General features: G+C 46.6%; 1 protein-coding gene across 1 annotated transcript in view; it reads left to right on the top strand.

Moving 5' to 3' along the window:
• The window catches only part of FRAS1 (Fraser extracellular matrix complex subunit 1), a 156,929-nt gene that overhangs the window by 131,448 nt on the left and 12,068 nt on the right, over positions 1-13,413 (top strand). The window contains exons 43-59 of the mRNA XM_061472100.1: positions 386-649; positions 764-952; positions 1,356-1,475; positions 1,885-2,064; positions 3,592-3,716; positions 4,236-4,376; positions 5,091-5,318; positions 5,597-5,710; positions 6,941-7,091; positions 7,581-7,740; positions 8,665-8,827; positions 9,271-9,517; positions 10,221-10,565; positions 10,864-11,024; positions 11,386-11,533; positions 12,182-12,387; positions 12,826-12,982. Coding sequence (XP_061328084.1) covers positions 386-649; positions 764-952; positions 1,356-1,475; positions 1,885-2,064; positions 3,592-3,716; positions 4,236-4,376; positions 5,091-5,318; positions 5,597-5,710; positions 6,941-7,091; positions 7,581-7,740; positions 8,665-8,827; positions 9,271-9,517; positions 10,221-10,565; positions 10,864-11,024; positions 11,386-11,533; positions 12,182-12,387; positions 12,826-12,982 — 3,099 coding nt within the window. The remainder of the gene's footprint in view (positions 1-385; positions 650-763; positions 953-1,355; positions 1,476-1,884; positions 2,065-3,591; positions 3,717-4,235; positions 4,377-5,090; positions 5,319-5,596; positions 5,711-6,940; positions 7,092-7,580; positions 7,741-8,664; positions 8,828-9,270; positions 9,518-10,220; positions 10,566-10,863; positions 11,025-11,385; positions 11,534-12,181; positions 12,388-12,825; positions 12,983-13,413) is intronic.

Here is a 13,413-nt window from a genome sequence, read left to right as displayed (position 1 = left end):
GCCTGTTCTTTGAGACTTGTCCCTCACTCTTTGTAGAAGAGAAAGGGGGACTGCATTTCCCTAGAAAGTTCCCTTTTCTATTACTCCATTTCCTTCTGTGGGGTTCAGTTCCAAAGACCTGGGCAACCAGCATCTATCTGCAGTGACAAAGCAAGGCAGGGTGTCAAGTGAAGGCTGGTGTCATGTTCAACTAGCGAGGGCTGTACCCTTTTTCAGATCTCACGCGTGTAGCCAACTTCTTACAGGTTTTAGCAATAAGCGGGTAATTTCCTTCAGTTTTTCTGGTAAGGCTGTGTCCAATTCTGTACATCCCATTGCGAGCTGGCACTGAGTCCCCAGCAGGATGTCTACTCCCCATAACCTTCATCCATCTATTGTTTGTCAGGTAACCTTCGCAGGAGGCAGACTGCTGTGGAGCACCCGGAGCACGGACACGTGCTGTCCATGGGCTCCTCCTTCACCTACCAGGACATTTTGGATGAGCTGATCGTTTATACTCAGAGTGGAGCAGCAGCACAAACAGATGAGTTTGGCTTCTCCATCACGGATGGTCTCTACACACAGATGGGGAGGCTGGAGTTCTCCATGGAGCTGCCGAAGAAGCAGCCACCCACGTTAGCTGTCAACAGGAACCTGCAGCTCCCAGCTGGTATGGGGAAAGGGAGGAGAATGATGTTGCTTGGTATTGCTGTATGGTCCAGTCTAAACCAGTTTCTTAGCTGGATTAGCTGAAACTGGTTTTGGACTTTTTTCTGTGGTCCAGGCTCTGCAGCACGCCTCACAGATCAGCACTTGAAAGCAGCAGCTATTTATTTAGATGACACAATGATTAGATTTGTCATGAAGCGGGATCCCAGCATGGGCCATCTGCAGCTGACCAAAACTGATAATCCAGTCCAGATCTCTGTGAAAGGACCTGTCAAAAGTTTCACCCAAGCTGATATAAATAAAGGTGAGAGCACTTGGTTTTAGGTAATCAGCAAGTGATATGTGTCTGATTTAGATAGTCCTGTGAGGAGCAGGGAGTTGGACTCGATGATCCCCATGGGTCCCTTTCAACTTGAGATATTCTGTGATTCTCTGATCTTTATGTGAGGGGGAGGATGACCTGAAGCAGGGATGGGAGAGGTAAGGTGGTTGTGTTAGAGCAGAAACATGTATCATTAAACAAGTGTTAAGAAGTGTCTCTCAGCAGGAAAAAAAAAAAAAAATAAAGCTCAGAAGCAGTGAAACCCAAATCCAGGATCTCTGTCAAGTTCCAAGTCCCTCAGCTTATGTGCCAGCATGGTTCCAACCTAAGAATTAAACGATGCAGCCTGTAATAAACACCTCTTTTCTCCTGTCCTTCTCTCCAGGGCAAGTGGTGTACAGTCACAAGAAAGGGGATCCTGGTGGAAATTTTGCCTTCACCTTTGATGTAATTGATGCAGACGGCAACAGTCTGACAGACCAGGTCTTTTATATTAGTGTATTAGGTAAAGATCGTGCTGAAGTCATGTTTTCTTTGCTGCAGAGCTCAGGCTTTCAAAGATTCCCATCCCACATGTACTGCAAGTTAAGATGTAATTCTTGAGGTTTTATTTGTTATTAATTCAAGTTTGGGGCATGGGGAGAGTTTGCAGATGTAAGGATTAGTCCTTTGGCTTCTAATAGGCTCACTGATAAAGGCAGAAAAATTCCCTTTCATATCTTCATACTGTCTGGATTGTCTTTAATGCATTACAGTGTTACTGTTCTGTTGATTAATGCCAAGGCCCAAAGTACCTGTTTTGGAATTAACCAGTCTGGGAAGTGTTTGTGTGTATGTTGTTTTTGCTTGAGCATTTTGAATTAACACCAAGAAAAAGACAGTCTCCTAACTCAGTTTTGTATTTAACCTTTCAGAGGACAGATTTCCCCCCTCTATCATCGCTAACAAGGGGCTGGTCTTGGATGAGAACTCAGCTAAGACGATCACCACCCTCCAGCTCTCTGCCACGGACCAGGACAGTGAGCCAAGACAGCTCCAGTACAAGCTCACCAAGCAGCCTCAGCTGGGGCACCTGGAGCATGTGGCCTCCCCAGGTTAGGAAGGCAGTATTTTGCTCACTATGTACTCTGAGTAGCAAAGCACTGGAGTTAAGAGTCCTAAAGATTCACTGCAGGAAAAATGTGCCTAGAGGCAGCAGCACAGAATTACCTTTCCTGATAGAAATCAAATGGTCATTAGCCCAGAGTTGAAGAGTAGGGTGAGTGGAGGCAAGGCATCCTGATGATCACACGTGAAGGTTTATTCAGCCCCTGGGTCAGTTTATGCCCAATGCTAACCTTACCTAGGGGACTCCACAGATGAGTTGAGCTTGCTGCGGTGTGGATCTCCTCTTTCAGGACCTGTTGCTGCATCTGCATGACAAGCAAACCTTCAGCCTTTTCTGTGACCAGATATAGTACAATGCCCAAAAGAATTCATCCCCTAATGTCCATAGTAATAGAGTTCATCTTGGAGGACAGACAACTTGCTTTGTCGCCTCTTGGCCTGTATGTCCCTTGATCCCCAAACACCAGCCTCTTTTCCCAGCTATGCTTTGGAGAGAGGAAGGGAACTAACCTCTGAGTTAAAAAGGAAGCTACATTGTGGTGTGATGGATATGTGGATAATGAGTTCTGGTAGTTCAGGGAGGGGGGGTTGATCAATCCTGAGAAACTCAGAAAATAATTACTTACGAATGTGATCTGAATTTTAGAGTTGCCTTCTATGCCCACTGACAGTATGAGTGTCCTGCCCCTCTCAGATGTATTAGTATGCATTTCTGTCATATAATATGCTCTTCTGGTTTAGATTGTAATAATCTAATATTATATTTCTTTTTAGAATTGTGTTTCTCATTAATGTGAGATTAAAGTGGAAATACCTGCTGTGTATTTTCAAGATGCAGACAGTCCTTGTAGAACTCGGTTTTAGTATGTGATTTGCCTCATCTTCTCACAGTGTAAGATGTCCTCTGGCAAACACGTTGTAAGGGTAGGAATAATGAATGGGAATTATAATAAGTAATGCCCTGCTGACAGAAAATTGAAAACTTGCAATATTTTTGCTAAATTGCCAACTAAACAGTGGATCTTGTACTTCAGAGACCTTAAGGAGCTGGATTAAGGATTTTATTCCTCCTGTTATTTAAAATGTGATGATTCTGATTTCTGTGCTTTTTCATGTTGGTGATGGACTAAGAAAAATACAGTTACACACTGTGATAGGGTTGTTCTCATGATTTAAATGACCTAAACCTAAGGAGAGAGTACTGGAGTATTCAAAAACACAGACCTTTAAAGCTAATGAGCTCTGAGGAAACCTTGGCTAATCATCCAGTTTTGGCTCATTTATGTATATCAGATCCTGGTGCCTTTTGTAGCATGGCCCGTACTCATCAGTAGCTATTTAACATCATAAAGTAGTGAAAAACTTTTTGTCAGGGTTTTTATTGTTGTTGGTACAGCCTGAATTGGAGCAGAACAAGCCAAGACTGAGTGCTTATGGCTAGATATGTCCAGCACCCTATATTTCCCCTTGCTTCTCTCTGTATCGCATGTTTTCCCCTACTGTTTTTTTTCTAGGGACAAGAATTATTTCCTTCAGCCAGGCAGACTTGGCCTCTCGCAGCATCCGGTATGTCCACACCAGTGACACTGAAAAGCATACAGATGCATTCACCTTTTCTGTGTCTGATGGAACAAATGAGGTAAGTCCGGCATGTTTCTTAACCTGAGTCAGAGCAGGGTAGTGATTCTGTACAATGTGATAGGACTCAGTTTTCCTCTTGCATGTTTGAGAGTGACAGTTATGCATGACAAGGGAAATGAAACAAGCCACACACGGGCTTGTCAGTCAGCAGCATTGGATGCTCTTACTTCTCCGGCTATGAGAGATCTCACAGGGAAGGAAGCAAGCCCTGTGAAGGTAAGGGGCATGTAGCCTCATGAGATTGGTTTACCAAGATTTCAGTGTCTGGTTTTCATCTGCTTACCAACTGCTCCTGGAGCTCTGCTTTGATCCAGTGCAGTGATTTAGTGGGAAGGAGTAGAAGAGGTCATGTTCATGTGAGCTGACCTTAGAAGCTCATATTCACTCCCTAAACAAGGCTGGAACAATGTGACCCAAACTCTGGATGACCATGGTCTCCTTAAAGCATTACTGTTTTAATGGAGTTGCCCTCTTGGCAGACTGAATTCGTCAAGAGAAGCTTTTCCTTCTGTTCCAGGTAAGCCAGACATTTGACATCACCATAAGCCCTGTGGATGACTCCTTACCCATAGTGCAAAGCCTTGGGATGACAGTTCAGGAAGGTTTGAGAAAAACCATCACAGAGTTTGAGCTTAAAGCAACAGATGCTGACACAGAGGTAAGGCGGGACTCCCCTTTGCCTCCTCCCTCCCCTCTTCTGCTGCCCATCTGGGCTATCAGAAAAATGGGCTTGTGTTCAAAGAGGAAGATTATAGGGAGTGTCATCTCGCCCTGTGATCATACCCTGTCTGATCACAACATCAAAGAAACAGCTTGTAGGAGGTCCAGCTTGCATATAAATAGATGAATGAGTGTTTGGTGTTTAAGTAAAGCAAAGCCCTGGCTCAAGACATCTGGGATGTCTCTCAAACACATAAGCAACAAACCTGCACAGGGAACATTTAGAAGTTGTGATCAGAGGTGATCCTTGCCCTGTACTGCCTCCTCCGTGAACATTGTGGATTTGAACCAAGCTTATGGCTAGCCTTGACACCGAGTTTATGCCTAGCACAGAGGAAAATGACATTTCCTTTTCCTCCTCCTGGATCTGGCCAAAGGCTAAGTGGTCTGTTGTTGGCTCTACCTCACTGCAGTTCCCTGCAGCAAGAGAGCTCCTGGCTGCTTGTTATTGCTGGGAACCAAAGATCCTTCCCCAGAGGTTATCACTGCTTCCAGCCCCGGCAGAAGTGACATGGGGCAAGTTGCTTAGAATTGCTGCAGCATGGGGGGCTGCTTTTGTGTTCAAGGAGTTGTCTGTTGGATGTGTAAGGATGTGCGTGTCCTGGCCCTGGGGTCATGTCATCAGCTTTGCCACTCTGTCTGCTTGTTGCAGGCTGAGTCAATTACATTCACAGTCGTGCAGTCTCCCCGGCATGGCCTGATTGAACGCACTAGCAATGGGCAGCATTATCACCAAGCCACCACCTTCACGATGGATGACATCTACCAGAATCGCATCAGCTACAGTCATGATGGTAGCAACTCGCTGAAGGATCGCTTCACTTTCACTGTGTCTGATGGGACCAATCCCTTTTTCATTATGAAGGATGGAGGGAGGCAGGTAAGGGGAGGAGAAGGAATGGGAGGAATACCTTCTGTAACTAGTAGAAAGCTACCTCCTCTCAGGGGAGACTTAGCTGCTGTCACTCCACTGAAAATGAAAGCTGAGTATTCTCAGTTGTGTGATGCCGTTTACTTCTTCCCTGGGTTACCAACCTTTGTGTGTGCAAACTCACCCCAGGACCTTGATCCCAACAGAGCTAAAAAGAGCAAAGCTGGTAATACGGTGGATGAGGCTCTGGCTCCCAAAGTAACAGCCATCTCTCTAACTTTTGTCAGGTTGTTACAGCATCACCACAGCGCTTCAAAGTGGATGTTCTGACTGTGGATGATGGGACACCCAGGGTCATCACCAACCTGGGTTTGCAGTGGCTGGAGTATGTGGATGGCAAGGTAACTGCCTGTGTGGGGTCAGCTTAGATTGTTTCTTGGGCTGTTTCAGGTGAAGAAGATTCCTAGGAGAACATCCTGATCCTTCAGCATTTTTATTTTTGTGCTAGACAACAGGTGTCCCTCTGTGCCCAGGAAGTGTCTTGGAAAAGTCAGAGGTGTGCAGGGATGCCTGCACTGCAGCTCCATCAGCTAAGCCAGGAAGCATGGCTCCAGTGGACTAAATTGCTTCTTGGACCATCTCCTTCCCTTTCATCAGCCAGACCATCAAGCCTGGCTCTTCTTGGCTCTTGCACGAGCTGTGCAGTGCAGTACAGCTCCTGCCCACCTTCCTGGGCAGACACATCCATCTCCTCTTGTCTCTTCTCCCCAGGGTATGTTTTCATCTTTGCTGATGGCAGAGAAGTCTTGATTATGTGACACAGCAGCCATGGTAGAGATACATGGCTTTCAAAGAGATACGGTATAGGGATTTCTTGCTGTGACATGCCATTGTTTTGCTGAAGTCCAAACAAAACCCCAGGAAATTCTCCCTTGTGCTTGTTTTTGAGGACCAAGCATTAACTGCAAAGAAATACTTCTGGTTTTCCCAGGAAAAATAGTTGTAAGATGCTGTAGTAAGAAATTGTATTAAGAAATGTATCAGCTCGAATTCCTGACTTCAGAAAAAGCACTCCTACAGCCTCAGGCAGTTCAGGTCTCTCTTTTCTCCTACAGTTAAAGGTGTTTTCTTTATAAAGAGAAAGCAAAATGTGGTGAAACTGAGGCACATCCATGTGAGGTCATTGGAAAGAGGGTCACTAAAGCAGCATGAGTTGTCCTGAGTGAATCCTTCAGCTTGAGGCTGTTTGTAAATGGTTTTTTGTAAAGCCACGCTTCCCCTGAACATCGGCACAGTTTGTGGAGCAGTGGTTTCCAGGTGAAAGCAAAAGATTTGCCATAGCTTTTAGCACCAGCTAGATAGGGCTGGGCAGCTTGTTCTGAATTTGCTTTTCTTGGAGCCACAGTGGTTTTTTTATTAAACACACTGGATGTGAGGCAGAATTTGAGTCCTTCCTGTGCTGTCAAACACCTCATGGGGCATCTGTCTCTTCAAGGCTGCTCTGTGTTTTTACATCCCTTAGCTTTTCCCTGTTTGAAAGAGGTATGATTGGGCTTTTTGGATGAGCAGTCAGTTAGATTTGCACTGGTGGATCTCCTGAGTTTTACTCTCTTGTTTTGGCTTTCATCCAGGCAACCAATCTAATCACTAAGAAGGAATTACTGACAACAGATCCTGACACAGATGACAAACAGCTGATCTATGAGATAACAGCTGGTCCCAGAAATGGTCATGTGGAGAACAAGCTGAAGCCAGGAACAACTGTGACCACCTTTACACAGGGTATGGAGTTGGGCTGTGTATACTTTGCTTTTTTTCCTTCAAATGCTTCAATTTGTCAAGATAGCTTGTGACTGGAGGGTGCAGGGATAAGGTGGTAGGGGGCAAGACAAGGGGCAAATCTCAAAGGTGTGTCAAAAATAAGAATTGAACTTTGCTCTCCATTCCAGGAATCCTGTCATTTCGTACAGATGCCAACCTGTGTCCTCTAGCACACCCATGTTTCTTGCATTTCATCAAAGTTACTTTAAATTTACCTTATTTTTAAGTGTGAGTCATTATGGGTGAAGACTAGGGAAGGAATGTCTTGTCACATCTTGTAGGGAGGCTTGTACCACAGGTAGGACTAAGAAAGTTAGAAAAGGTCCTGCAGCATAAAGGACATTTGGAGAACCTAGTTCCTATGGCTGCATGGATGAATGTCTCCACACTGCTCATCTATAAACTGCTGTTGAATTTCTGGGTTGGCTTATTGGATGTCTCCTCCCACAGAGGAGGTGAACCAGGGCCTCGTTCGGTATGTGATGCATGAGGAGAAGGTTCAGGAGACCATGGACAGCTTTCGGTTCCTAGTGAAGGACAGCAAACCCAATGTGGTCAGTGGCAATATTTTCCATGTCCAGTGGTCTCTCCTCAGCTTTACAGACACCAGGTAAATGGTTTGGGGTTTACAGGACTCTTCAGATGGATGAGGTCTGATCTGGAGGGAGACAGGTTGAGCTCTGTAATATGTGAGCTACCTTCCAGTATGGAGGTGGGAACTCAGCGTGTTTTTCACAGTGTGTCAGAGGAGAAGCTCCTGCTGGGTGTTAAACCGTAGAGCAGGGTCACTGAATAGCTGCTGTCTGCCCAAGTCCCTCATGATTAGTGCCCCTCGGATTTTTAATGGAGGCAACAGCCAGCCTGAGTCTGTGATGCAGTAGCAACATAAACACACAGGGCTTGCTCCCCAGCCTGTTGTTTGTATCTGCTTGATATGCTGGGCTGCATCAAAAGGAGTGTGGCCAGCAGGTCGAGGGAGGGGATTCTCCCCTTCTACTCCACTTCAGTGACAGCCCTTGTGCAGTCCTACATCCAGCTCTGGGGTCTGCAACATAAGAAGGATGTGGACCTTCTTGAGCAAGTCTAGAGGAGCCATGAAGATGATCAAAGGCTGGAGCATCTCTGCTCTGGAGACAGGCTGAGGGAGCTGGGCTGGTTCACCCTGGAGAGTAGAAGGCTCCAGGGAGACCTTAGAGCAGTTCCAGTGCCTAAAGGGGGCAACAAGAAATCTGGAGAAAGGCTTTTGACAAGGCCAAGTAGGGATAGGACAAGGGGAAATGGTTTTAACCTGATAGGGGAGTTTTAGATTAGATATTGGGAAATTATTCCCTGTGAGGGTGGTGAGGCCCTGGCACAGGTTGCCCAGAGAAGCTGTGGCTGCTCCATCCCTGGTAGTGTTCAAGACCAAGTTGGACGGGCTTTGGGCAACCTTGTCATTGGAAGGTGTCCCTGCCCATGGCAGGGGTTTGGAACTAGATGGGCTTTAAGGTCCCTTCCAACCAAACCAATCTGTGATTCAATGGTGTGTTTCCAGGTACAGTGTCAGAGAGAACGCAGGCTCTGTCAGCGTCACTGTGAGGCGGGCTGGTAACCTCAACCAGTATGCGATTGTCTTGTGCCACACGGAGCAGGGAACGGCCACATCCAGCTCCGGTTCAAAGCTGGGAGAGCATGACTATGTGGAGTACACGGGGCAGGTAGGCTGGGGACACCAGGAATGGGGAGGTCTGACCATGCATGCCATTCAACTTGGATGAAAGAACTGATAAAAACCCAAAGGAGACTGTATTTCCTTTCTAAAATGGGTGGTTTATTTGCTTTCTGAAGAGGTCTCTTTATTTCTTCAGTTTTCAAGTTGGCATATATGCTTTGCAGGAATGTTTTGACAGGCCATAAATGTTACAGGCTTGCCTGAGTAGGAATGTCATTCCTGATCATGCAAAGGGCTATTTATGACTGAGATCAGAAGGGGTAGGGGTCTATACACCACATTTGCTGCTGTCTTTGACCTCCACTAGCCATTTATCCATGTTTAATGTCAGTGTCTGATGCTGACGGTGGCTCAGGCAATGGTGAGAGAGGAAGGACAGCAAGTTTCAGACTCCAGTCCAAAGACAACAGGCCACTTGCTGCCTTCCAGGTGCAGTTTGAGGAGCGGGAGGACACCAAGGCCTGCACCATCATCATTAATGATGATAACGTCTTTGAGAACATGGAGAGCTTTGCTGTGGAGCTCAGCATGCCAGCATATGCTCTGCTGGGGAACATAACCCGGGCCACGGTCACTATCATGGACACAGAGGATGAGCCCACCCTGCAGTTTGACAGGAAAACGTACCATGTCAGCGAGACTGATGGGTTTCTCTCTGTTCCTGTGGAAAGGAAAGGTGGGTCAAGCATGTGCAGACAGGCTGTGAAGTATATGTGGCTGCCTAGAGCTTGGACTTGAATTCTGTACTTCACAGGAGCAGTTCAGTGCCTGTCTCCTGCAGTCTCTTCTCACATGACTGGGATTTTACTGCAAAGCTGCTGAAGAGTCTTTGCAGTGTGTACCTTTGCCAGGCTCAGGAAAACAACTGTTTCCTGTTGGCAGGCAAATAACAGTGACCCCCCAAACAAGAGGTCTTCCTTGGGATTTGTTTGTTTGATTTTGGGTTGATTCTTTGATTTTTTGGAAGTACCTTTATGGTGCAACTGAAATGACAAGCAACAACAGGGAGCAGATGGTTTGGTTTTCTTTCCAAGTTCTGCTGTAAGATTTACCAGTGCAGTTCAAGCTCCTTACTTTTGGATTCATTTCTCCTCCCAGCATGAGCAGGAGAAAACCCTTATATTTATTTGCCGCTTCTCTGTATTCTTTAATAAGTAAGTGCCACCCCCAGTTCCTGATCATGGTAACCAGAGTGCAGATTTGGAGTATGCCTGGAAGTCAGACCTAAACCAGCTTTTATGCCGGTTTAGGAGCAGGGATGGTGGTATTCTTAACTCCTCACCCTCGTATCTGAATGCTGCTTTACTTGAATGGTATGTCCACCAAATAGAGTAAAAGTATTTCCATAGAGTTACGGGTTTTTTTCTTTTGCGTCTTAGGGGATACCAGCAGCACAGTGTCTGCTCTGTGCTACACTGTCCCCAGATCAGCCAAGGGAAGCAGCCTTCATATGCTGGAATCTGGCTCTGACTTCAAGTCCCGAGGGATGGCAGATGACAGCCGCATTGTTTTCGGTCCGGGTGTCACTGTCATGACATGTGACATCACGCTGATTGATGACAGTGAATATGAAGAAGAAGAGGAGTTTGAGATTGTGTTGGCTGAGCCCTCAGATAATGCACGTGTTGGCAGCCGGGCTTCAGCCACTGTCTTCATCAGTGGTCCCAATGATGCCTCCACAGTGTCCCTGGGGAATGCTACTTTCACCGTCAGCGAGGCTGCAGGTGAAGAGTGCTACTAGACAAGCTCACTGGGTTGCTTACCATCAAAGCATGCTTTCAGGAAGCGTGATAGAAGGAGCAATTTAGGGCACAGCAGCAGAATTGTGAAAGATCTGCTGAAGGTTTCTGCTCTTCCCTCTGCACTCGTGGGGACCGCTGGGGGTTGTTCTCTGCAATAGCCTGTGCTGGGTGCAGGAGCAGTGGTGAGGGGAGAAGGGCATGCTGAAGGGAAGGGAGTGGGTTTGTGGTATGTGCCTGCTTTCTCATCTTGGTTCTCTCTCGTGTGTAACTGGTGATGCAGGAAACATTGAGATTCCAGTCCTCCGGCAGGGACCTGATCTCTCAAACCCTGTCTCAGTGTGGTGTGCCACTCGGGCGTCAGACCCTCCGTCTGCCAGCCCAGGAATCGATTATGTCCCCAGCTCCAGGAAAATAGAGTTCAGGCCCGGCGAGACAGAAGAGGTGAGGAGCCAGAGCCATTCCTGATGAGTCTGCTCTGTCTGGTGACACTTCTCTCTTGTTTACGTCACTGCCATTTGCCTGTTTTGAAAATCCTCTCAGGGCCACTTGAGGATTGTTAATGAATCTGCTAGGCCCAGACTCACATCTGATCAGTGCTTCAGACAGAGAAGATACAGTCAGGCCACCTCTCCCAGGATGAAGATGGCTGCCTAATCTCCAAAATGATATGTCAGATTTATCTTGAACATTGTTTCCAGTGATAAATGAATTCAGGAAGGGCCTGACATAATAACTTTATATTAGACACCCAAATGTGAGTGCTGGGAAAGATGAAAGTTTTGCATCTCTGCTTTCCTTCTAGTTCTGCATTCTGACAATCCTGGATGATGCACAGTACCCCGTGATAGAAGGGCTGGAGACATTCGTGGTTTATCTCAGCTCACCCCATGGAGCTGAGCTGACAAAGCCATTCCAAGCCATCGTGGCCATTAATGACATCTTCCAGGATGGTGAGTTATTCATGGCAGCTCTGTCCAGCCCATCCTGGCCTCTTCCTTAACAGTTCCATGCAGCAGGAAGCTAGTCCAAGTTACATTATTTATAGGCTAGAATAGCCTATTTTCCTGGGATCCTCTTATTCCATGTGGCTGCTCTGTTTTCTTCTGTGCTTCACTGCCCACAGGAGCTTGGAGTCTTCAGAAACGCAGAATGAATTTCCCTGTAGCATTCCCTCACTTCCAGTGTTGCCTCCTCTGCTCAGAGCTCAGTCCTTGTTTCATGGTTTCTGTGAGCTAAAGTCCCCTTACTATGGGAGAAAGTCTCACTGCTTGTTTAGTTTTTCTTGTATTTCAGTGTCTCTCATGTTTGCCTGCCTAAGGAAAGCACACACTGTATAATCTAACTTTGTAGCAGTCTGTAATCATTTCTTTGTATCTTTTGTTGAGGTCTGCCCTGTTGGCTGCAAGATACTTGTTCTGTGTCTGTCCACAAACAGTAGGATAATGCTTTGAGGCAGAGCATCCATTCCAGTACTGAGTTCCAATATAATCCCTTCCTCACTCCATGCAGCAGTTCTCCCAGGGTGTATGTGCCTTGATTAGTTCCTGTCTCTCTGTGGAGCTTCAATGCTGCTTGACTCTTTTTATTACCTCCTGCAGTACCAAGCATGCAGTTCACCAAGGATACATACATGGTGAAGGAGAAGGAGGGTACTCTGCACATCCCCATCTTCCGCACCGGGGACCTGAGCTATGAGTCCTCCGTCAGGTGCTACACCCAGAGCCAGACAGCAGAGGTCATGGAGGACTTTGCAGAGAGGAGAAATGCAGAGGAGTCTCGCATCACTTTCTTGAAAGGGGAGAAGGTGAGTTGAACGTGGCTTATAGGGGGAATGAAGAACCATTGGTGGGAGGGGTTCAGATCTCCCCTTCAACTCTGTGTTGTCAGAGGGAGCTCACAGAGGCTGTCCATGCTGGTTTCATAGATCCTTAAAGTCACAAATACGACATAACTCTGAAGATGTTTGTTTCATGATAAAACTGGTTAAAATGTGAAATGCAAACCATCTGTGTCAGTAGGACTCTGGATTGTTTTAGCAGAGAGCTCTCAGTTTGTGGAGGTAGGTGTATTCCATGCTGTGTCTCATCATGTAACAGTGTCCTTTGTCCACACTGAAGTGGCAGCTTCCAGGATTGACAGTACTTGGGTATTAAACCCTAGATAGTTAAGCACAGTGTGGCCTTTAAGTGGCTTCATTGGATTTATGAATATTTGCTGTTTTCTCCTGCTTGCTTGGGTTTAGGTGAAGAACTGCAGTGTTTATATCAGTGATGACTCTGCCTTTGAGCCAGAAGAGCAGTTCCATGTCTATCTTGGTAGCCCACTTGGAAACCATTGGAGTGGAGCTAGGGTTGGGAAGATGGACATGGCAACTGTAACTGTCACCAATGATGAAGATGGTAAGCAAGGATGCTCAGCAAAGATGTAGCTGTTATGTAGGATGCAGTTCCAAGGTAGTTGGCACAGTCTCAACAGTTTGCAGTTTAGTTTAGCACACGTGAATGCCTTCAGTCACACGGCCACAGCTCTGTGTGCAGGTCACCAGCGTGGTGGCTTTGTGCACTGGTCTTAAGGGAGGGATGGAATAACTGTGGCTTGAACCCACCGTTTGTCCTTTTCCTTATTCCCGTGCATTTTCACAGGGAGTTGCTGTGCTGTTGCCTTCCCTCCACAGTGTCACAGCCTGGAGAGATCTGCTGAGAAGAAGGGAGATGCCAGGTCCCTCTGGTGTGACTGCCAGTGGGGGCTGTAACACCATTGTGTGGCATGGATTTGAGGGTGTGTGGTTCAGTAGGAGGCAGGGGATGGGAGAATCATTTGCCATCCAATA

The sequence above is a fragment of the Pezoporus flaviventris genome, unplaced genomic scaffold, assembly GCF_033815535.1.
Source record: "Pezoporus flaviventris isolate CSIRO_AGI_PZ_B2104156 unplaced genomic scaffold, CSIRO_AGI_Pfla_v1 ptg000070l, whole genome shotgun sequence".
In the NCBI taxonomy this organism is placed as follows: domain Eukaryota; kingdom Metazoa; phylum Chordata; class Aves; order Psittaciformes; family Psittacidae; genus Pezoporus; species Pezoporus flaviventris.
This window is presented reverse-complemented; position numbering and strand designations above follow the sequence as displayed.